We start from the raw sequence: 26,555 nt of genomic DNA, 5'->3' as shown, positions 1-26,555 counted from the left end.
CAGGACAAACACAATCCATTATTATGTTTACGAAAGGTTTATCATACTTGTACCCGTTTGCAAGAACGGAGACCAACTGTTACTTTAGTGTCAGGGATTTTTCTACTTAATTGTTAAAATTAAATAAGAGGTAAGAATCTTTTATTAATCTTGAGATCATAAATCTGTCAGATGGTAATTTTTATTGTGAGTATATATCTATTTACATGTTAATGGGATAATGTCCCTAAAAATATCTATTTTTAATGGAATTAAAAAAATGAAAAGTAATTTTTGAAAGTTTCATGGTTATGTATTTGTATAGTTTTATATTGATGACCATTTGAGGAAGTTGACTGTAACATTTGTGAGTATAAAAGATTGGTTTATTCATGACTTTCATAGTGTTAATAGGCACTTCCATGTACAATTTGTAAATTAAAAGTGGTAATGATATTTCTATATAGTGTGTCTTGCAAAATTGATAACACTAAACAATAACATGCCATGTTTTTATGGCATTACAAAAACATATAATACGCCTGTTCCATGTTTTTTTAATATAGAATAATTATATCAAACCACACTTAAACATAAACATAACCAAGGATAGTTATCTGTTCCAGAAGTTTCAACTATTCACAGAAATGTAGCTATAGTGGGAAGTGGTTTTTCAATGCGAATATTGTGTTTAACTCCATTTCACTCAGTGTAGTGTCTCAGAGAAACCTTATCTAGGTTACACTAGGTGGCTGCAGGGAAACTAGACAGACCTCTTATATAGTCTATGTATATCTGATGTCGAAACAATGCAAAGAGTTTGTTTTAAACATTTTCATCACAAACTTTTTTGGATTTCTTCAGACTGCTGTTAACTCCAGATTCCAGTAGTCAAGTCTGTCACAGTGGCAAATTTCAGATGCTGCATTAAGTGGAAGGTGAAACGGAGTTAATCTCAACATTCGTATTCACAGAAGGTTTTGGTTTAACATATGTGCATCAAAGATCATTCTCCACAAAGACACTAATTTGAAAATTTTAATCATGTTAAAAATATTTGGATCTTGTGAAACAGATGATAGTCATGACACTGGCTGCATAATTCTAAAACGTAAAGTAAACTAAGAAAAAAGGTAGTACAAAATGAAAGTCATACATATATAAAGTATTTAACAAAAAATGGGCATATTTTTTATAACTGTCAGTAAAAAATATCAATACATATGTGGCGTATTTTTTACTTAACGTATTTAACTGTGCTTGCAATATGGATATACTCATTCATAGAATTATTGGTGATTCAGTGTTTTGTAATGAAAGCAGTAGCATACTCGTAAATAGAAAATTGTTTCGGAGGGTACTTACAAGTGGGGTGGTTTATGAGGTATAAAATATCCTCCAAAAACCTCATAAAAATAACTTGAAATTGTTAACATGGCATGCCTTTCATCAAATTCGATATAGAATTTAAAAGGGGTTATAGATATCTTATTCATACTTGATTGTGGACTGTGAACACAAACTTTACTCTAAAGCCTTTAGTGAGTTATGAGTTGAAAAGTAGAGGTACCTCTGAGTGTTGAGGTTTTACCAATTGACTTTACACTAACCTTCCTCTAAAACACTGTCAACTTACAATGCTTGGATGGTACGCATAAAACATATTAATTACCTTTAAAAAATATACTTGAAATTCTTAAACTATTGTAAAATATAATTTTGGTATTTCCAGGCAATGATAAGGTTGCTGATTGCAGCAACTCTTGCTGTAACCACAACAGCAGAACCATATGGCCTTCCGTACGGTTATGGTCCAGGTTACTTCCACGCTTTGCCCCAGTCATCTCCTGTGATTATCAGTGCTCCATCTCCACCACTTCCACAACCACTGCCCCTACCACCTGTTATTATTGATCAGGTCAGTATTAGATGTAGAGTTCATCATGCATGTATGCTTACTTCATATCATTCCTTTAATTTACTGAAAGCTGATGTATTTAAAAAAAAAAGAACCACTATAATTTATTATATATTTACGACGGTCGTTCAATAAATCTTTATAAAATCCTAGAGATGACACTCGTAGGATTGAAACAAAAACTTTTTCGTAAGCAGCATTATTGATTAGACAGCTGTCAAAATTTCAACTCGTTCCACGCGTAGTTTCGTTGCTATTGACGATTGAAGTGAACAACTTTTGTTTGCTTATAATAATGGAGAAAAGTAAGTTTCAATTGGTGATAAAACATTTTGTTTGAAAGGCTTAATGCCGAAAGAAATAAAATCTGAGTTGGATGCAGCTTATGGCAAATATGCTCCTGTGTTTGCAACAGTTTACAATTGGGTAAACGAGTTTGAACGTGGCCGTTCATCTGCAAATGATGAACATCGATCAGGACAACCAGTGGAAGTATCTACTCCCGAAATGATTGAAAAAATCTGGGAAATGATTTTGAATGATCGACGAATTAAAGTGAACAAAGTAGTTGAGGCTATCACTAGGTGTAGTTACTTCAAGTTTGAATAAAAAATTGTTAGTCAAAAATATTTTCATGAGAGGGGTGCCGCATTTGCTAACTAAAGATAATAAGAACAATCGTGTGGTCGATGGCCAAAATGGCTGAATTGAAGTTTGAAACATTGCAACATCAACTGTAGTCGCCAGATTTGGCCCCAGTGATTTTTTTCTGTTTCCAAATTTGTAAAAAAAAATTGCTTGGCGAACGACTCTTCACTTTAAACAAGGAAGTTATTGAGCAAACGAATCGTATTTTTTGGACAGCTTAAAAAATTTGGAAAAATGTGTAGAGCTGAAAGGGGATTATATTGAGAAATTTTAAAAAATTAGCAAAAAAACAAGTTTTTCTAAAAACTTATTGAACAGCCCTCGTATTTTTTTTGTATACAAAGTTTTTTAACAGAATAATAGATTTACATCTATTATTCTGTTCTGTATGATATAAACTAAAAATTTCACAATAGTACTCACCTTAAAGTTGGCTATCTCACAAATTAGACATGGATGGGGGAAATCACAATTGTTATAAAGAAATAACACCATTTATTGTCCCAGAAGAATTTTATTTAGTAAAATTTTAAATTGAAATTTAAGTTTGTCTTTCAGATATTCAAATGCAATCAAAGAAAATGTTGCCACTTTAAAATTCTGAACCATCTACAACTTAGAAGTTTTTTATGGTTTTACATAATTTTTAAATCAACAGAACAATTCTTTTAAATAAATAGATTCAGATTTGTCAATTCATATTAAATTGACTAGATATCAGCTGTTGCATTAATGTTTACTAGGTGTTATGGTCTAGATATTTGTCATATTCAAGGATTGTCTCTATGTTTATTTTTTGTATTTGAGATGATTACCATATTTAGTTAATCAAATTTATTTACTTCTCGACTTCTATCCTATTTGAAAAGGTTTTTTTCACAGATTTGCAGTATGAGAGTTTGAAAGAGTTACACCTTGGAGTAGAGAGATATTTTATCTTTTTTAAGCTGTGCACATAAAAATATTAAGCCAAATAGCCCTGATTAAAGCTACTGAATATTCTGTTAAAATGTGTTTTAAATTACTTGAAAGTTTATGTAACCACACAATTTTGAACAAGTACAATTGTTATTGTGTAGGTGGTGGAGGCCCCTGTCTTTGTGCCTGGCCCCCCATTACCAGGACCTCCTGCACCCCCCTTGGGAGTCCGCTGTACCCCTTGCACCGGTCCTGACTGCTGTGAACTCTGCCCTGAGAGAACTTGTGCTGTTGCAGAGGACATGTCTCTTTTAGAGGTTCGCTCTTTTTTAGGTTATAGCAGATAATATATTAGCCACTTAATTGAAACCTCTAACAGTTAAATTAAATTATAAAAAAGTAAATATACATTTTAACAGTATTTAAACATTGTAAACAAATAATGAGGAAGATATCTTTCCCTTCTGTTAATAAAATATATCAAGCATGTTTGAAGTTTCAAGAATTCAATTATGTGTCTAAAATATGTCAGTATTTGTCAAAAATATTAGTAGATTCATCTTAGGAATAAAAAACATAAGTTGCCAATTCTTATTTCCTCGTTGTGTCAGTCTGGATTGGTGCATTATTTAACCGGCTAAACTTTAATTCAACATAGAAGTGCCACTACTTCATAGCACCTAGAGAAGGGATATTAGTGTTCCAAGAAATATCAGAATAATACTTAGTGGGTGCTAGCTAAAATAAATTCTTGGACAAATTATTTTAAACCTTGATTGATATCATTCACTACGGCTATCTGTTCCATTAAGGTTATATTATCACCTTTATATAGACGAAGAAACATTTAACAACATTTGTTCTGCAAGCTTAATTTTATTTTCATAATAAATTAATAGTGATAATATAACACCTTTCTTACTATAAGTTTTTTGTCAGTGTATATATAACTGATAGGGAGATGGGTAGGTGTAATAAATATGCCTGATTACAAACTTTAAACTCAAGATTTTTTTCTAAAAGTGTGTTTTACTGTGATTTATTAAAAATATTATTTGTTACTTTAACTGTTGGCTGAATAGGGGTTGTTCTCAATGGCTAAAAAACGTAGACAAATATGCAACATGGTTCAAACTGCAAGGTTAATGTTTCTGATAACTTATTGAGCTCATCAACAAAAGACTACTCTTCTTCAGTTCTTCACATAACGTATAATGAGGTTAATGACTGGAATCTCAGTTTTTCCATCAGTCTAAAACAAGGGTTGTGCCTGCTGATCAGTCCAACCCTATTTATTGAACAGACTCTCAGTCTTTATAAGTTATGTAGCTTAGCAGTGTTGAAATATTTTGAGGAAGAAATCATTTAGACCTTTAATTAAATTTATAAATAAAAATAATATTTAGATATAAAATAAATCAATGAAAGGAAACATTTATTTAATAATTCAAGACTTCCTGTACTACCTTTAATTAAAGAATGACATTTTCCTAAGGACATTTACAGACATGGTACAGAGAGAAAATGCTGAAACGAAAAATAAACAGCTCAGTTCTAAATGTTGGTGTCAGAGCCTTTAAATAGCTTTGGCCATTGATGGTCAATCAAAATTACAGTAAGTAGTTCTTTTTCAATTTTCCCTGGACAATTTTGAAAGGCTGTTGAATTCATTAGTATAACAGTAAAATTTGTTGTGACAAAACACTTTATTTTATACTCTTGATACTAGCATAGCAAAAGCAATAAAAATATTAAGATGTCTCAATTTGCTAATAAAATTAATTTTTCTGTGGTTTTGCTTGGTACAATATAAACATGTGGCACAAGGCAAAACACGTGTGCTATCTTACTGTTAGTTTCACTTTGATAAAAGGCTTTTACCAGATATTTATTTATTTAAAACTGAGTAACTGTATTATATTTATTTATCAAAAGCAGTTGCTCATCTTTTTTAATCAGCTTGTTATAAAATAAAAATATTTCTTTTTTTTCATAAATATAAAATAATATATCAACCAAATTCTTTATCTAATTATTAAAAAATAAAGCAAATTACAGAGTTTTATACATAATTGTAAAAATAGGTTATGGAATTGTATTGTTGTGTAATAAACTTATTTACCAAGAATACTTTTAAAGTGCCCAATGACCTTAAATAACACAACAATTAAATTAAATTGATTTATTATTATAAAATATTCTTGACCTTCTTAACTCAGGACGACCTCTTAACAATAATATTTTGTTAACACTATGTTGTAAAAGCTATACTTAATCCGAGGGATTAAACCATATCTAAATATATCTAATAGAATAGAATTAAAGTTGTTCTGTTTTAGGTTTAACCAGGCAACTTGTTTTACCTAAACAGTGAAATGTACTGGCTATAACTTCTTGATTATAACAGTTTATAGAGAGTGAGAGGTCTTTTATACTCATACATAAATGGTTTTACAGTGGTACATTTTAATTGTTATAACAAAATATTAGATCCAGTCAAGAGTATAAAACAAAGGTGTAACATGACTCAGGTTTCACTAGAAATATAAGCTATTTTAAAGAATCCCACAGTCTATTTTCTCATTTTCTATGTTGATTATAAATATTTATTCTTGAGTACTTATTTTTTATTTAAAATTAGTCCTTTTAGCTAAGATATTGTTGAATAGGTTATTGTTAAAATGGGGATTATTGCTTTATTTTCTGGCATTCATTTTGTGTTTGGTTCTACGATTCTGTTTGGAAATAAAGAATAATTTGTTAGGAAAAATACATAATTTGTAGTATAATATAATCAATCTCATTCCCGTTTTCATTAATACCCAGTTTCCAGCATTTGAAAGGTAGAACTAAATGCTATATAATATGAAAACTATTCCAAATTCAAATTCAAAATTTCTTTATTCAGACATGTAACAGATTACAAGAATAGCGTCACAATAAATCTCAATATAAATTTATCATTTATATATTAAAACATAAAAATCAGTTCGACACTCACTAAAAAAGTAAGATTTGGCTATGTAGCCTTCTACAGAGTAAGTTAAAGCATTTTTACATCAAGGCAGTTATTACTTAAGGTAAGTATTAGGTAATTTAAGGGGATTTCATACATTTCTAAACATTCCCAACAATACTTGTCATATATTGTCATTATAACTTTAACAATCATTAATTTCAGCCTGATGAGAATGTCTTTATATAAATACTAAGTTTCATTGCAAATTTCGTTTTTCAGTGTTAATGTAGACAATATATTTAAGTCACACCGATAATCTAAATTAATGTTAAGTTCATAGCTTCATTTTTAAGTAAACATTTCTTGGTAAATATTTGAAAGACTGTTATGTTAAAAATATCTGGGCTTTTATAAACCAGACCAGAATACCAGATTTTGTCACAAAAATTCCAAAAATGAAACCACCACAACAATCTCTTCTAAATCACATATTGGGGAGAAACAAGGTAAAGAAAACAGATCATACTGAATGTGGAGCCCTTAGACACCACCCTATTAAGCATTGCAGTACAAGTACAATTGAATTAATATAGTGAAAATGAAGGAACTTTAATTTATATTGTTTATCCACTTTAATCTTGAGCGTTTACAACAAATTTTATTGAAGTATTTACGTAGACAAAAAAGGTTTTGTCGTAATAAATTGCGATCTTAATCTGAATCAGTAGGGTTATTGGGCAATAAGAGCTGTAAATATTCAGGTGTTACCAAAAATATCTCTTTTGTCTAAGTACACTGGAAGATTTTTATTGTATCCAGATAATTCAATCTTGTTATTTACTTTCAGCAGACCATATACTTGGACTGTTAAAGCCATTAAGTCTATGTATGTTTATTATATTTTCTTGTTTCTGAGCTGTCTTTTTCCTTGTCTCAAATCCTTTTTGAGAATCATTTAGTTTCATCTACAAGAATAGTATACAAAGTAAAATGTATTGTTATATTGATTTTTCAAATACTGAAAGTCATCTGCTGTAACTTGTTTTGTTTTACTGCTTGCTCTCTTCTACAAAGCGTTTAGTAATCTATTGTGTATTATTAAGTACAATATATTAAGTAAAATTGTATCTTGGTTTTCATTTGTTTACTTTTCACAAATGAAAAATTGCATTTTTGGTTGAAATTATTTCAAAGCAGGTTGGCTTAGAAAAAGTATTACAGAAACATGTTGCTATATCTTCGCAATCATAGGAAAAAATAGTATTTAACTCATAGCAATACCACAGAATTGGTAAATGCAGCAGAAAATTCTTTATTTTGATCCATCTGTGTTGAGCATAACAATAATTCTCTCCGCTACAGTTGGCTTTGAATCCGTTCTTCTACGTCCAGTACGTGGAGGACTGTCAGCAGTCCAGGTACCTGGACAATGTATGTTTCCTATTTGTGCCACTGCTAGACCTCTCTTCACTATTCACATTTGGCCAGGTCATCACATAGTAAGTTGTGTTCTGTTTTTATACACTTATATTGATATAAACAAAAACATCATAATATTTGTAATTATAGCAATATTTAACAATAGAAGTTATTCATTAATTGTGTATGTAAAGACTTTGTAGACGGTATAAAGTAAGTATGTTAATGTTTGTAATTACCTTATACCAAATTACAGGAGGATGTACACTAATAAAATAAGAAAGTTTTAGCCATTCAGAGATTATATTAGTAATTTTTTATATCACGTTGGTTATAAAGCAGTCACTATGCATTAGACTAGTTGTTGACTGAATTTCTCATTTGATTAATACATTCAATGATAACGTCTCCGATCGGAGATGTGCCAATCTCACACGGGGTGCTGCAGTCGCCGATCACAAACCTTTGACCATTGTTGCATTACATACTAAAATCTTTTACCATGCCTAATGAGTTTCAATATAATGCTTAGCAGTGAATGTGTTAAATGTTCTAATTTCATTTTTTTTTAATAATCCTAACACTAATCTTATTCCTAACCATGAACACTTCCCCTCTAATATCACAAAATTCCCCAATAATTGGAGAATAAAAAACACTTTTCTTTAACTGGATGTTTTCTCTTGATCACTTGGTGTCCTGTGGTGTGGCTCGTTATTCTATAGAATAACTAGAGGTGAAACTATGTAATGTTGGCTCTAGGAAATACTTAGTACCACAAACCCACCTAAAACAACCTCAAACTAATAAGCTTTAAGCCCAGACATTGATTAATAACAGAAAAACTTCTACACCTGAAGGTTTAAGCATTTGCAAACACTACTACTGCTTTTAATAACTGAAAATAAAAATGTAAGAACTGGATCACTTTGTCATTGATTGTATAACAAATTAAAGCTACTATTTGCAGAGAGATTAAGACATAAGTAAATATGTCTTATTTACCAGGTGAAGTTAGGGCTAAAAGGCCCTCTCTAATACTTAACCTGGGGACCAACGGTTTAAAGGTGACTTCCAAACCACCACCGATGACCTGGCAAGCGGGCTGCTTGCAAGGACAGGATCGCTTAGCGGTCACCCATCCAAGCAGCAGCCATGCTCGACAATCTGGTTATCTATCGATAACCATGGTACCTGATACAATGCGCCATTGGCAATTATACATATTATAACTATTTGAATACGTAAAATTATATACCTACAGACAGAACTCACGGAATTTGTCTTCACAGTTAAAACAGGCCAATTTTTCCACTGAAATCCACCACACTTTTTACCAGAAGTGGGTGTCTAACTCAGCCAAGTAAAAAACATAATAGGAAGTGTTCAGTAAGATTGTTTTATCGTACTATGCCATATTATAATTTATTACTTTCGGTGTTTAACAATGTTATTTTCTGAAAAGAATTAAATTATTTAGTTTCATTCATGGTGTAACATCAAATTTTAAACTAAAGGACAACACAGCACACTGCGTGTTTCAAACTCTTCTCACTGTATTCATTTATTTTCTTATCCTCTTAAAGTGATTCAGTTCATTTTCTTCCATTAACTTTTATTTCTGTTTCACTGTTCATATCAATAAATCATTCGTAAAATCTTCATTGTATAATTACAAAAACCACAGTTATGTACAATGTACATTTATTGTAAGTTAAACAATTATTATAACGTTGTACATCTGGTTCATACTTGTCCAAAACTAGTATTTACAGCCATAACAATCCTTCACAAATGTTCATGATATTTCAGTACTTGAAATCAAACTTAATTGCAATCAAGGGAATTTGTATGAGAAGGCATAGATAAGCCCATGTTGAAACATATTTTTACTACAGCAAATAGCTCCTTTTCAATAAGTTTCCTTTAACAAGGAGGGAGATTTCAAAATTGTATGAATTCATAAAAGCAATCAAACAGTATTTGCTTGAAACTGAAGTATATACAGGGCGTACATAAAGTCCTGCACCGGTATAATATTTTCTGAACGATAACAGATAAATCAACAAGATTTGGTACATCAACACTACACCTAAAAATCTACTTTTTGAAGGAACTATCAGTTTTCTGTAATACCATGGGTACGTCCCGCAAGGAGCCAGCAGGAAATCTTAAATAGGAGCATAGGTCAATATGCACATCATTTTAAAGGGCTTATCTAGCAGAGCATGCCGCAAACTGCACTCAAAAAGATTGATCCAGTACAAAATGGCGGCTGTTCAAAGGTTTTATTTAAAAAAGATGTTTACTTACCAAATGTTTTCAGAGTAAATGTTCGAATTGTTCACCTCCGGTTATTTGACAGTTGGAAAGACGCTCATAAAAACTATTAACAGAATTTTGCAGGGCAACTTGAGGAATCGTCTGACATTCTTGAAGTATTCTTTGTCTCAGTTCATTTAAATTTTGAGGCTTTGTTTTGTAGACGTTGTCCTTAAGGTAACCCCAAACAAAATAGTCTAATGGAGACAGATCTGGTGAACTGGTGAACGGCCATTCTACAGTCCCCCGCCTTCCGATCCACTGTTGCCAAAAAACAGTGTTTAAATAGGCTCTTACGTTGATGCCGTAGTGTGGGGGTGCTCCGTCCTGTTGAAACCAGATATCCTGGAAATTTTCTCCAAACATGTTTCGAAGTGCTGGTGTAATTTCATTTTCCAGCAAACCTTGGTATGATATTGCATTTAAAATTTCCTTCAATAAAGGAAGGACCTACCAACTGGGTACCTATCACACCAAGCCAGACATTCACCTTTAGTGGATACTGTGTATGTGCCTCCCGCATCCAGTGAGGATTTTCGCTACTCCAGTAACGGCAATTGTGCCTGTTTACGCTTCCATTCAGCATAAATGAACACTCGTCTGAAAACACAATATTGTTTACATCAATTTCGTTGTGATCTATTTTGGCCATCATAGTTTCACAAAATTCTATACGTCGATCGAAATCATCTTCGTTGAGTTCGTGCACCAAATGAACTTTATAAGGCTTAAAATTAGACCCTTTCAGAATTTTTTTAACAGACGTAACAGAGATGTCATGAGTTTGTGCTGCTGGGCGTAAGGACTCTTGCGGGTTCTCAATAAATGACTGCAATACATCTAAAGAGTTGTCTTCGGTTGTCGCAGTAGCGGGCCTTCCTGACCTATGACGATCGGAAACACTTCCTGTTTCCATAAAGCGTTGAACAGTTCTCCCTACAGTTGTTCTAGAAATTGGCTGCCTCTCGTGAAATTAGTCATTAAATAAATGGCATGCTTCCTCGTGTGATCGTCTGTTGTTTCCCCAACCAACCATCATAAGAAGTGTTATACGTTCACGTTCGTCAAGCGACATAGTGTAGTTGAAGAACTAAAAGCAATACGACAAACTCTTTTGTACCAAAGCGCACTGATAGAAAGGTTGGACAGCACTACTAAAACAAGAAAACTAGAATAGCCTACTATGAATAGACTGGCTAATAGGAAAGTCCAAACTGCGACCCAAAGATAAGAGCTTTCTAATTGTTACTGTTATCAGGTTTTCCCCGTTATCAATATATTAGAACCAAATTTGTAACCCTTGAGGATAATAACGTCATAATTCACTTCTGTACAACTGGCAAGCATAATGTAGTATTTAGCTGCAGTATTCGTTTGGTTGCAGTTTTGCTTCACTGGGGTTATGGCCACTAATAAAATGTAACCAAGTAAAACATTTGAACAGCCGCCATTTTGTACTGGATCAATCTTTTTGAGTGCGGCATTAAACTCTGCTAGATAAGCCCTTTAAAATGATGTGCATATTGACCTATGCTCCTATTTAAGATTTCCTGCTGACTCCTTGCAGGACGTCCCCATGATATTTACAGAAAACTGATAGTTCCTTCAAAAAGTAGATTTTTAGGTGTAGTGTTGATGTACCAAATCTTGTTGATTTATCTGTTATCATTCAGAAAATATTATACCTGTGCAGGACTTTATGTTCACCCTATATAATGATTCTAGTCCTGATTCATCAAAAAATTTGTAACCTCTGTCTGTAAACACCCAATTGTAGTGATTTATTTGTATGTATGTATTGTAATTGTATACATGTAATTAATGTTCATACAACTTTAACACTGTAGTATATTAAGTTAGCATTATAATTTGATTTAATAGTTTCATTTCTTGATGAGCTTTATAACTTTGTAGCATCATCTTGGGTTAATTAATAATTAAATCATGAATGATAATCACTCAGTAAAGGTTACATGGAAAAGAAGACTAATAATAACTTGGCCTCTCTGGTAAAGCCATTTCATCTAATTCAGGTATCAAATACTTTAACTACCCATTCCATCAATTATTATGTTTTTAACATCTGTATGAACCCTTAGAGTGAAACGGAATTGTAATCCTTTCCAAATGGCACTTTTAACATTGCTCTTCTGCTCTATAATTAGTTCCTAAAAGTTTCTTCCTTTGTAAGTTTAAATTAGAAAACTTCTTTGACAGTTAACTCTTCCAGGCACTCCAACAGTACAAACCATGCCTAACCCACTTTCAATTGCCTTCAAATGTTTTATCTCCTGACCACCTCATTAAAGCGTTCGTTGCTGTGGAAAACAGCAATTTTTTCCTGCAACGGCAGATGTCATTTGACACTATTTATATGGGGAGCTATTACATGAGCTGATATGTTCACCATTATCACCTGGTCTGATACAATAACTGACCATTTCTAGTTTTAATTAGGGTTAGGGCATTTCATAGCATGTACTGATTTGGAACTACTTCTCATGAGTGAAAATCCAACCCTGCCTCAATTATAGCTTTTTCATAGAATCCAAAAAGAAACCATCTTTCCTTCACATATGCCCATTGTAGTCAGCAATAGCTCCTATTAAACATATAATTATCAAATTGTAAAACAACTGCTATTTTTCTTGAAAGTAGTTAAAAGGCTCCCATTTTTTTACAATTTCACATTACCTTCAACAAACTTTGATAAGACCCCATATTGATCACTGTTGGTCATATTATTCGTTAGGTGGCTTAGCTTCAGCCAATCACATAGCTTCGCTCCCTCCCTTCATCTCACCTGTATAGGCAAAGAGTAGTAGTAGTAGTTTCAGTTTAACATCTGTTGACTGAAAGTGACTCTCTGCAGTGAGGCCGACATATTTGAAGAATTGAATTGAATAAGAAATGTTTTGATGTGTTGCAAATCGGAAAATTTAGATGTTAGTTATCACACTGGCCATGTAAGCTTAATAACTAAAATTCTTATAAAACTATTTTCAGTCACAAAATTCTCCTCAACAAAATCGTTTAGGAAAAAAGCATGTATGAGTTTCATTCAAGTGTTAGAAACAAGCTACTATTAGTTATTGGAGATAATGTTCTTTTTATTTTAAAATAGTAGATAGACACTGAAGCATTGAGCTTACAAGCTAAAAAAGTATGAAAGTTGTTAAACTTAAATGCACATGTATAGGAATTTACTTAATGTTGGGCCGTACTGTCTTAATGACAAAATAAAAACAACTACAACTTTACTCTAAAAATACCTCATTGTACCAATAGAATGAAATCTGAGCTTTATAAAGTATTACATTTTCCCCTAAGAATCTAGTTTTATAGCAACAATTTTCCCATTCAATCCATACTGTATGAAGTTGGTCTTGGGCGTTTAGACATTCTTCAACTCGTTTGACCTTCTGAGCGGAAACTGAATCAATGAGTTCTACCCTCGTTTTCAAAATATTATATTTTAATTGAATATACAATGTTTATTTTAAGTATGAATCTTTGTTTTTTGAAGTTTTAAAATACTAGAAGATAAGGAATTATGATAACAGTTCATAGTAGGATAACTACACCTTACTGAAGCAAAGAATGAAGTAAATATGTTCAGTAAAAATCTAAGTGATGTAGAACTTTTTCATTGTTTGAACATTACAACTGTATATATATTTTTCAGTGACACTGCTTACTGGCAATTTTTCCAATGCAGCTGAATTAGGAACAGTAGTTTAGTGCCCGTCATAGACATGAAGACCATCTATGTACTTTTGAGTCACTTTTACTAATCTCTAACTTTCAAGAGTCATCTCCAAAAGAACTTAGGAAAAGCAATGACCAATGTTAGTATTTCATAGTACTTAGCTGGTTAATCCTGAGAGCTAAAATGTAAACGTCTTGTTTACATTGACAAAGGGTGGATGTATTAAAATTTTAAATGGGCCAGTATAGTGGTCAAATCAGTGGCACCATAAGACTACTACTCTTCAATGACTCCTGGTTCTTTGCATCAATGCCCCTCTCCTGTACAAGATTTAAGGAAGTTAGGATGGCTATGAAGTAGTTTTCAAAGAAAGTTTCTCTTTTCAATCCCAACCTTCATTGATAACTTTGTCAGAGTCCCATAAACAATCCCTAATATAATCTTCTTACTAATGTTCTCATCCAATAAAATATAGACACTGTAGAATCTGTTAACCCTTTGAATAATCACGTCACTGTGCTTCAAACCACCTTCAATAATGATATCACTGTTGCATTTTTGTGTTTCTTTTAAAACAGTGTGATAATATAATTGTAATGTAGTTAATTTTGTTATTGAACTACCCTACCATCCCTCAGTGATTTTTAGAAGCAATGCTGTAGTTCTAATCACTTTGTACACAATTTCTGAACAAACACAGTTTAAGTACTGATGTAATGATAAAAAAAGTTTGTTTACAAATTAAAGTAACTCACTTTGGGATATTTGGAAAGTTAATGGTTAAAGGGTTAAATGTGCAGAGGAATAATTCGTAGGGCAATTTATCAAAACTTGGTGCAATGTGTATTCACTGGAAGAAATGATTTAATTATCCGCTCCCATACTGATGTGTTCTGATGCAAATTCTGAACCTCTAAATAGGTACCAAGAGATGAAGCTTGTGGTTGTGGAGCAGTATTCCAAACAATAACTAACACTATCTGAATATCCCTACAGTTATTTTCAGGAAAGATTACATAATTATATTCACACAGTATACAACTCTCACAGTATTTTGGAGTTATATAACTCTCCACAATTTGGGTTTGATTTTGAAAGAGAATACATTTTATCATATCAACTCTGAAAAAAGTACATTAAACTAAAGTCTTTTGAACATATTTTGTAAGTAATGAAGTAAATAAGATTTTTTTCCCTCAGCCAAGATGGTACTGTGGAGCAGAGACAGTATCAGATAGAGTGTGTGGATGATGCATTCCAGTTTACTGCCATCGGTGAGTAAATATATCAGTCAAATATGGAAATCAGACAAAGAATATTTATTGTATTCACTTTGTGAAATTCAATGTTATAAAACTACATAATTTGGTCAATATTAAGTTACCATTGGCATTTTTTAAGTTAACTTTGCATTTTTTGTAAATAAAACACTTTTTTAAACCATTTTGATGGTTTTGTTATAACTTTTTTAAACAAATACATTCAATACAGAACAAAAATTTATACATTTCCATGATCCAAGCTATTAGATAACAATAGGAATTATTGCAAATTTAGACCACTATTGAATAAATCAATGCTTTTATATTATTACTGTTCAGTTGTCATTGTATTTTTCTTTGATAGCAAAAACAATATACAAGAATTTATGAGTACTTTTCATTAAAAAGCACATTTTATCGATTTATATATTATGTTATTGTTGGAGAAATTGTCGCAGTGCATGATGGCATGATTCAGGCATAACAGCCAACAATGTTAGAGATAAATATACCAAAGTAGTAACTCTTCATATTTTACCAGACGAGTAGTGGCAACAAAGTGATCTAGATGTTATTATAAATGTGGATCATACAAATCATATTACTCAATTCTGTTAGAAATTGAGCTAAACTTGCTTCGCTCTTAAAATTTTACAGCCATTACTGGATTAGCAGTAGTGGTTAATTATAATGTATTATCATATATCTGCCTCAAATATCATCCTGCAAGATTTAAGCATTGAAAATAGAACTCATGATTGTAGTGTATCCTGGTACAACCGAGGGTCTCCTCATTGTTAGATAATCAATCAAGGCCTTTTTCCATGGGGTATTTCAGACTTTGCCTTGTTTTCCTTGTTCATGGTCCTACAAATTACACACATACATATGAACCCAAGGGAACTCCTCGAAATACAGAGTCCTAATGAGGTAGCTATTTAATACCGTACACACAAAATTACAAACTCAGAGCTTTTAATTTGGTCAGTTCTATAATATGTTAAGGGGTTGGGAACATTCCGGTTCATGACCTCAAGAGCTGTTTTATGCAAGTGGATAAAAAATAACTGTCCTCTTAAAAATGGCTAACTTTTTAAATGAAGTTTTTACGGAATTATCTGACAACGCCCTCGCATCCAATCCAAAATTAAAAAGAATTATACAAACACCGGAATATAGGATTCCAAGCTTGTTTTTCTACCTTGCTACAGTAATTTAAATAAAAACAGTTGTCTCTCAAAAACAAAATGTCAGCTGGAATAGATGAGGAGTCATCTAAACTCCTAAAAGCCTGTTGTAATGAACTTGCTTAACTATTTACTTTTCTCATCAACATGTCATTTAAGGAAAGAAAATTTTCATCATGGATCAAGTTGACCAAAGTTATACCTTTACTCAAAAAAGGTAGCTAATGCAGCTGATGTGGGAAACTATCACCCAATATCGCTGATATCAACTTTCTCTAAGGTGAATGAGAAGATAACACTCTCGACTCATGAACCACCTTTCAGAACAGAACCTTCTCACAAAACATCAGCATTGCTTTATTAAAGACCAATCCATGACTACTGCTGTTATAAGTCTAGTGGAGCTTATAACTGATCAATTTCAAGCTGGCAACACTACTACTTCTATTCTATTGGATTTCAGCTAGGTATTTGATTGTCTGGACCATGCTCAACTTTTAGTAAAATTGGAGGCAGTTGGCATTAAAGGAATTACAGCCAGATGGTTTGAGAGTTATCTGTCAGACGGGCAACAGGTGGTTGAACTGGCACAAAAAGAGGATTAACTAAATATATGAGGTCCAAAGCTCTTCCAATTTTAAGAGGTGTACCACAGGAATCTGTGCTGAGCCCCGTTCTTTTTACCTTATTTACAAATAACATTCCCTTATAATTTGATGTACATTGCAATAACCATCATGTATGCAGAAGATACAGCTCTAATTCTCAGTGACAGCACACCTAATACCCTGGAAGTTTCAAGTAACATTGCAACAGAGATGGCTGTTCAGTACTGCCACAGCAACATTCTCGATGAAAACAAGGCCAAATCTAAGCAGCTTGTCATGAGACGCAAAAAAGAGGTGGAATTGCTATCATACCTTGAAACTGTGTGTGAATGAAGTTAAGTACCTGGATGTTAAAATTGACAAAAACCTCAAATGGACCACACATGTTGACAACCTCTGTAAGAAGCTTGTCTCAGGACTCTTTGTTATCAAAAGAGTTAAGGCAATAAATGATTAAAATACAGCAATAACTGCTTACTACGCATTTTTTGACTCTCATCTTAGCTATAGGGGAGTTTCAGTATGGGGCATTTCAAGCGTGGAAAATATACAGAGACCACTTGTTCTTCAGAAAAAGTGTATCCGAGTTCTGTCAGAATTACAGCCCAGAGATAATTGTCAAAGAGCTTTTATTGAGCTCAATACCATCACTGTAGTGTATCTTTATTTACTACAAGTGAAAATGTATGTAAATTGCAACAACTTGACAAGAGACCTGCATACATGTAACACACACTGGGCTGCAAACTTCAATTTACCAGCACACAGAATGGCACTGTACTCAGAAAAGCAATCTTACATGGGAGCTAAGCTATTCAACATCTTGCCTGAAGAAATCAAACTACAGGAAGAGAGTAACGCACCTGTTTAAAACCATTGATGATTTCAAAAACTGGAGTGATCAATAGGATTTGGAGGCTTGAACACATTGCTGAATTTGACCTGTAATTTATTGAGTCAATTCCATAACAGTTTGACGCTATTCTAATTCTCAAAATGGTAATTCTAAGCAATATATGGGTCAACCTCGATTTTTCTCATATTACAATATAATGTTCCAATAGTCAATTAGAAAAGGAAATGACTAGAATTTCTTGCCGGAAAGCAGTTATAGGGAGCAGGCAACTGCCAGACGGTTATATATTGCTTAGAGTTACCTATTAGTGATCAGGGGCACTGACGTGATCTGGGCTTCAAATATGGAACTACTCGAGTTAATTTTTTTTCTAAAAGAGCAAGCAGCACGAAGCGCTGCGCAGCGGGCAGGCATTATATGACCGTTCTAAGCAATATATGACTGTCTGGCGGTTGCCTGCTCCCTATAACTGCTTTCCGGCAAATACGACCGTCTGGCGGTTGCTTGCTCCCTATAACTGCTTTCCGGCAAGAAATTCTGGTCATTTCCTTTTCTAATTGACTATTGGAACATTATATTGTAATATGAGAAAAATCGATGTTGACCCACATATTGTTTAGAATTACCCTCAAAATAAAGATTTTTTTAATCAAAATTGGTTAATTCTGGCAGATGGAACTTTCCAGAGTTTATCCTTTTCCAGTTTGAAGTGTTATACATTATTGGTTCTGTTTTAATGTAAATGTGTTAATGTATTCTTGTAATGTAGTTTGAACAATATATTGTTATTGCACTTTTTCTTGGCTTCCATGTCTGTATACATTTTGCAATTAGGTATAAAAATAAAGTAATTAAAATCTAATTGGGATCAAGTAACACTTGAAATTAGTTTTAACTTACTTTCAAAAGTAACTAACACCACAACCTTAGCATTTATAAAGACATAAAAAAATGGATTACATTATTGAATTTAGTCTTTCCAGCCCAAAAATGTAATTTATTGGGGATAAAACATGTTTAAAACTTTAATTTGAAGAGCACCAAAAAACCATGCTTTACAACATTTTATTCAAAATGTTCAACATAGAACGTTAATTTTTTCTACAACGTTTGAAACATTTTCTACAATAAAGGTATTGTAAATTTGATTATTCCAGGACTTTAAAAAAATTGTATGGTAGCAGAACAGATGCAGAAAAGATATATTATTTACAACATATAATTTGTTTAAGTCAGTATAATTTTTGTTGACATTATTATTAAGTTTCAAAGCAATATATGAAAAATAGCTTGGCATTACACCTTTTTAATGAAACTATGCTAAGTAAAATGCACAATATTTACTTTATTTAGCTGGTGAAATTTATACTTTTGTCACAGTGGAGACTACATAAAAAAAGCAACAAGTCTTTCCAGCCCAAAAATGTAATTTATTGGGGATAAAACATGTTTAAAACTTTAATTTGAAGAGCACCAAAAAACCATGCTTTAACAACATTTTATTCAAAATGTTCAACATAGAACGTTAATTTTTTCTACAACGTTTGAAACATTTTCTACAATAAAGGTATTGTAAATTTGATTATTCCAGGACTTTAAAAAAATTGTATGGTAGCAGAACAGATGCAGAAAAGATATATTATTTACAACATATAATTTGTTTAAGTCAGTATAATTTTGTTGACATTATTATTAAGTTCAAAGCAATATATGAAAAATAGCTTGGCATTACACCTTTTTAATGAAACTAAGCTAAGTAAAAATGCACAATATTTACTTTATTTAGCTGGTGAAATTTATACTTTTTTCACAGTGGAGACTACATAAAAAAAGCAATATACATATTTTTTTGATCTTTGGGTTTAATAAGTGGGATAAGGTGTTTAAAGTTGTAACCTAAACTTGTTACTCCTAGTATATATGGTCGGGAGCCGAGTATTTCAGACACAAACCAGAAATTACTATTAATGAAAAGTAGTGAAAATTAAGGAGTAATGAAAAGAAAAGTCAGTGGTTAAGCAGCCTATAATTAAAAAATATTTACTACAAATTAAGTCCTAGGTTGAGGCAGTGTACATACAATTAGTGGATTGATAGCTGAGCATATTATTGTATGAGCAGAAAAATTATTTTGTTTTTTATTTAAATACTGTATTTTGGCCACATAGAGTGGCCAAAGCTAAGATGAAGCTAAACATTCTTTGTTTAATGTTTATTTAAACATATGTTTATTTACTATTAATTTGACCCAGTAATAAAAACTCCTGTTTTAGCATTCTTTCACTTAAATTAATATTATAGTGCAACTTTCAGGTTCTGGATGTAAGTTCAAGTTTGAAATAATCTACGCAGATATTCTATGTGGTGTGTACGTCATGCAGAGGTGTTTTGAAAACTCTTGTAAGTATACATTGTGAAATTGAATTATCTCAGCATACCATAACTCATGGTAATATAAGTAGTTCATACACTATGGAAATAATCTATTCATTTTTTCAGTTAAATTAGAATGGTAATCATCCGAGATCATTTAGATTTAAATTGCAACACAGATAACCTTATAGACAGATATCCACTTAATACATATAGGAATAAGACAATCGTGTATGTTTCCCTGTTGTTCATGTTATTACTAAAAACAAAACCTTAAATATTTTGATCTTAAATTTGTTTAAAGTTCATAATCGAAGTTGGATCATTCATAAGTGAATCAAATCAGAGTCAATTACAAAAATTTGAAGTAAAAGAAACACCATAACAATCAGGGCTGCATGTGTTGCAGGCACTGCACGAGGACATAATACAGTGTGAGTTAAAAGTATGGATACACTCTGTTTAGTTTTTGATGGATAAAGATGGAGGGATGGAACTCGGGACACCTTTCTAGGAAATAGAAGTTAACTTTTTAGTCACTGTTTCAACTTTGCCCATTTCCTCAAACTTGGATTTTTTGGGGGCGGCTCAACATTTTTAAACATAAAGATCCATTAAGTGACACCTCATTTGAAAGGTCTTGATAAAAGAAGAACAGTGAAAACTAGAGCTTTTTATCTCTACTCAGTACAAAATGGCAGCTCATTGAAATTTATTAAGTTAAAAGCATGGATGGATCCTGCTCAACCTTCAATGGATAAAGATAGAAAAATGAAACTCAGGACATCCCTCTTAGAAACAAAAGCGAACCATTTTCCCCAAACTGAGCTTTTTGGGGGGCAGTTTAAAATTTTGAAATGTAAAGTTTCAGTAGCACTAGCAATTACAATTACGTTTAGCAATAAAACGACTAAAACTTACTAACCCTTGTTTTTTATATCAGATATTCAAACTGCTGTCTAATGCGCAAAAAGATTTGCCTGTTTCTTCTAAAGTGACAAAATACAGCTTCAGTCATTTGATGAAGAACCAATGTCAATCAGGCACTAGGGCTATTCTACGCAGGCATGCCTGTATACCACAATATCAAATATTTATATTGTGATTTGAAATCCATTTATTATTTATTTTTAATATCAGATTCACATTATACTAAACTCTGTAACCTCAGTTGTTAAAATCCCTTAATATCACAAGTTTTACAATCCTTGTGAATTTATTGTTACACTCAATGTAAAATGTGTGTTATAACATAACATATTGTAATTAGAAATCTCGATTGCATAGGACTTTTGTAATCTCAGAGTATATAATAAACCTTTGTAATATGAGCCATATGTAAAAATAGATTATCAAAGTAGGTTGGATCTTTGCTGGTTGGTTGTTATGTATATGTGCATTTATACTTGTAACTGAATCTTTATAAGGAATTTCACATGTAGTATTTTCCATAGATAATATTTTAAATAAAGTAAATGACGTGAAACTTTCACCAACACAGGTTAGTTTTGACATCCTAACCTCAGTAATGCATACCTTACGGTCTTGAGTTATTCAAAAACATGAGTTTCCACTTATTATCTTGAGGGTCATATTAATGAGATTCCACTGTAATATTGGTTTCTCGTTTAAATAAAACAATTAATCTTAAGACCTAATATTAATTTATTCTAGGAAAGAACACGGATGAATGATCTCTCAGGAATTCATTAGAATTGGCACGGCCAGAAGAGGACAGGACGGGACGCGGATAGGACGAATGTAGTCACCTTTATTTAAAACATGTAAAAGCATTCATCCGACTTTTTCGGAGCGGAAAGGGCAGGGCAGAATTGGATGTGTATAGCTGTAACTTAACCAATGATAGGGGATTTGATGTAGGTCTTGCATTAATCAAAAGTTGGGATTTAAAAAAGTTTTTGTTAAGTTTAGTATGAAGCCCAAATTGTTTGTTGCAGGCTAATACACACAGTAGGATAAAACAAAGCAGGCAACGATAACTAACTATAAAACAGAAAATTGCTGGTACGTGACGACGTGACGTAAAAATAGACATATAGTGCACGATTAAAATAAATATCTACTTACAGCTAAAAATATTGATATCTCTTATATCATGAAGTGAGAAACCAACAACCATAGAGAACATTTGTATTTACGATGTGTATATACAAATGTATTGTACACATACGCATATCTAGGATGGCTTAATGGTGGGTAGAGGGGATACCATTTTGAGAAACAGTAACAAAAGTTGTGGTGTACAATGCTTTTGTTCTCAACATTGACTTTGCCCTTATTTATCACCACTTTTTTTAATGGTTTACTTTCTTGCATGCTAACCTTATGTTTTAGGATTTGATATCTGAAGATGAGGATAGACTGTGAGAGTAACTCAAGCTGCAGGGTCTGAGTGAAGCATTATAGTTTTTCTGGAATGTTTTATCTTGACCTTTGGCAATATGTTTGCAGGCTGCCAAGTTGACAGTGGACCCATACAGATTGTCTCCAATTTGCTTCCAGCATCTGGGCAGTGTATAAGTGATGCATTAGAATATGTCAAGAACCTTTACCCTTGCAAGAACTTCATAGAACTTCCTCAAGAAAATGCAAGCTTGTGTACTCTCCTCGGAGCGACATTATCACCAAGACAGGGCTAAGTCAACATTCAAAACTGTCTGTTATTTATCATTATATATTTTTTACTAATTTATCACTTTCCTATCGATATTTATTCAGCGGTCACCTACTTGACAGAGAACAACTTCTGGGAAGTTTTGTCTGTGAAAAACTGTGATTTGAAAGGGAATATGTGTTTTGAAGAAATGATGCATTAAATATAAAATCTATTTTGAAACACGGAATAATGTAATAAAAAAATTATATATGATATAAAAATGGATAAAGAGTTAAATACTATTGACTTAGAAAGTCTCTCTATAGTGTTTTTGTATTGTGATGAAATGGTCAACATTGAAATGTGCTCTTGTAAAATTGATGCAAATAAACATTATAGTTATAAGTAAATGTTGCTTAATATTCTTGCCTCCAAAAGTGGCTTTCATAAGGCTACAACCCATAATAACACTCCTTATATTTAGTCAAATTGTTTGACTATCAAGATTAATCTTCTAATCTTCAGATCATTTACAATGTTGAAGTTACATTTAAACATTTATGTTTGCAGACAGAGAATATGATAGAATGTTAGTTGTGAATGTCCATACAGTAGCAGTTGTGTGTAGTTCATTTATTTTTTTGTATTTAAATTAAATGTTAAAGTTTTTTTTACATATGTGTAAACATAAATGTTTTAATGTGTATTTTGAATTAATTTAGAAAATTTGAAGATGACGAGAAAAAGATTTTTGAAATTGTAATAATGCTATTGGTTACAAGAAGGAGTATGATGGGTAGATACTGCATCATTGTTTAAGTTTTGTTGTAAATTATGTGTTCTGATTTAATCCATTATTCAAGATAAGTTCATTTTTTATTATTTCATCCTTCAAAAAATTGCAGAATCAGCAGTAGAAGACACTGGCCGATCCACTGCTTTCCTCCCAACATTACAACTAAATGAGTTTTGTTCATAATGTTTTCTATGCACCATGAAAACTCTCAACCAACATCATCACATTTTTGTTATACTCTTCTAGCTTGTATATGTTCCTTTAATGAAAAATATAGAGGCATAATAATCTGAAATTTCAGTTTCTAAAAAAAAAACCCTTATAATACATTATGTTTCTTGATTGCCTTAAAAACAAATAAATATGAATAATAAAGAATTTCTGATTCTGATTCTGAACAAATTCTATAACACTATCCATGATTTTTTTAACACTCATTACAACCCAGATCTCTATTAAATACCGTTTATTATTACCTAAAGTATTACAGTAACTGTCAAATAGAATTGGCGGAGCCTATGGTTTTTGATAGCATTCATATAACATATTATGCAAGTACCCAGTTTCAAAAGTCCCCAAACACATTAACTCAATAACACATTAAGAACAAGAACGTAGTCAGGAAAAAATTTGGGGGGTCAAGACAATTGATATTTTCCCAAATTGGACAGAAAGTAAGGCCCCATTTTGTTTCCTAAAAAGTTCGTGACCTGTATCTATGTTGAGAATGATCTTTCAGCAGTAATGTTAGTAATACTGAATTATTTAAATAATAATAAATCATTTACTAAAAATGTAATTGAAACAATTACAAATTTAGAGGGGAGTCTGGACCCCTTGGACTCCCTCGCTGGCTAGATCCTTGCTACCATCAAATAGCATTAAAAGCAGATTTAAAAACTGACTGTATTTTAAAGACTATTAATATACATCCGAACGTTTTATTCAATATTTGTATTGCTTATTCAGAGAAAAAATCTAAAACTTTTTTGTATTTCATTGTTTAAATATTTAAAAATACACCTTTACAACAAAACTAAAACAATTTGGATTTGTACTAATCATATCTATATAATAAAATGAGACATTTAACATAATTATATGACCAAAAATAAGGCAGTATAAGTATTTGAAGTTTTCAAATTGTTCTGAGAAGTTAATCCTCAAGGTTGTTTCACTTCAACTTAGGGAACACGTTCTTAGGGAACAAAACAAGCCTCCCTACGCGTTAAGAGCTGCCGCTAAAATATATAAAGTTAGTCAAATTTAGGACTACAAAACTGCAAAATTACCTTTAATATTAATTTAATATCAAATTAGTAATTAAAAATAATAAATATTTTTATAATAATTTTATTTGTCAACAAAAAATAAAATATAATTATCAATATTGTATAGAACTTAAGGAACAATTTACTCAAAAACCGACACACTACAGCCTGTGGAATTTTAAACATAGTTTTAAGGACGATAGTTTGTTTTCTTTCATATAGTTACAGAGTGTCTTTCTTCCATAATTATATTCTAAATAACAAATCCTTGTAAAGTATTAATGAATGGTTGATTTATTCATTTGATTTTTTATGCTTTCTGAAGGTCCAAGAAAACATTGCTTCATATACTTGAGATAAACAAAGTCATCTTACATATGGATTTAAAGATTATGTGATAAAAGTTTCATAAAACATACTTTAGATTTTTATGATGGTTGAATGTGAGCTTAAACCTTGTGAAATAGTAATCCTTAGATATTTTTGGCCATTTTGAAATGTTTATAACTGCTTTGAATTTTAACCAATATTTTTTGGTACGTAGGTCTGGAATAATGTTCACCATGACATACAAGGTCTGTTCAAAATATATCGCAACTTTTAATTTCTATGTTTATTTGTTATTTTATATTTTTGTGGCGTTATGTCGGTACACATGTCTCTGACGTATGTAAACAAGTTCAGCCATTTTGAATGTTCTGTTAATTGTTAACAGCTAATTTGCTTACATTGTGTCATGGCTCGTCTTCAATTTGTGTCTGTATGCTGATGATTCAAATGTTTTGTTTTCTGGTCAGAAGCTTGAGAATATTGAAATTTCATCATATATTGGTCTAAGTAGGATTAAGGGGTTTTTTGACAAAAATAATCTTTTATTAAATTCAGATAAATCTAATTATATTTCTTTTTCTACAAAGCAATCCAGATCAAATTTAAACTGTGACATTTTTCTAGACAATGACAGACTTAAACAAGTAGACCACACAAAGTTTTTAGGACTTATAATAGATAAAAATTTAGCTTGGGATAAACATGTAGATCATGTTACTAAGAAGATGTCTACTGGTCTATATGCATTGCTACAAATGGCAAAAATTAGTAATTTACATACACTTAAATTAATATATTTCTCTTTGATCCATTCTCATTTAGCTTATGGAATAAGCATTTATGGAGCAACAACAATAAGTAATTTAGATAGGCTTTTGGTCCTACAAAAAAAATCTTTGAGAATCATGAAAAATTTAAGATATACAGATTCTGTTAAACATATTTTTTCTGAACTTGGAATTCTGACAGTATATGGTTTATACATATTTGAATCAATAATTTATGTAAAACAATTTTTTGATCCGATACTACAAACCAATAAACATACATATAATACCCGTTTTAATAGACATGTCGATCAACACAATCTTGAATTTTACAAAAAGAAAACATATTACAGAGGTGTTAGATATTTACATAATTTACCAACAAAATTTATAATGGAAACAGATCTGTTAAAATTAAAAAAAGAAGTCAAAGATTATTTAATTAATTTGTCTCTATATTCTTTTGAGGAATATTTCAATACAAAAACCAATTAATTCATTTAAAGAAGAATTGAAGATAAATTGTTAAGATGTTACGATTGTATTTTTTTACTTATATTTTAAAATTAATATTAGTATTTAGTTTCATTGTAGTGACGCTATTCTTTGTACCTTG

At 31.7% G+C, this 26,555-nt stretch overlaps 1 protein-coding gene across 2 annotated transcripts; it reads left to right on the top strand.

The window, feature by feature from the left end:
- Window positions 1-2: 2 nt before the first annotated feature.
- Window positions 3-23,185, top strand: LOC124368940. Of its 2 annotated transcripts, none has more exons than XM_046826495.1 (7): window positions 3-130; window positions 1,712-1,897; window positions 3,628-3,780; window positions 7,785-7,921; window positions 15,073-15,146; window positions 20,099-20,185; window positions 22,631-23,185. In XM_046826495.1, exons 2-7 carry the CDS (start codon window positions 1,715-1,717, stop codon window positions 22,816-22,818), a joined length of 822 nt encoding a protein of 273 aa, XP_046682451.1. In that variant the 5' UTR covers window positions 3-130; window positions 1,712-1,714; the 3' UTR covers window positions 22,819-23,185. The 2 variants fall into 2 exon arrangements, with proteins under 2 accessions (XP_046682451.1, XP_046682450.1); XM_046826494.1 differs by having other exon boundaries at window positions 3,625-3,780.
- The last annotated feature ends 3,370 nt before the right edge of the window (window positions 23,186-26,555 follow it).

Source organism: Homalodisca vitripennis, chromosome X (assembly GCF_021130785.1).
Source record: "Homalodisca vitripennis isolate AUS2020 chromosome X, UT_GWSS_2.1, whole genome shotgun sequence".
NCBI lineage: Eukaryota > Metazoa > Arthropoda > Insecta > Hemiptera > Cicadellidae > Homalodisca > Homalodisca vitripennis.
This window is presented reverse-complemented; position numbering and strand designations above follow the sequence as displayed.

Coding starts and splice junctions, on each gene's coding strand:
- LOC124368940 (XM_046826494.1), top strand. CDS start 1,715: ATGATAAGGTTGCTGATTGCAGCAACTCTTGCTGTAACCACAACAGCA. Junction 1,898..3,624: donor CACCTGTTATTATTGATCAG/GTCAGTATTAGA, acceptor GTTATTGTGTAG/GTGGTGGAGGCCCCTGTCTT. Junction 15,147..20,098: donor ATTCCAGTTTACTGCCATCG/GTGAGTAAATAT, acceptor TGCAACTTTCAG/GTTCTGGATGTAAGTTCAAG.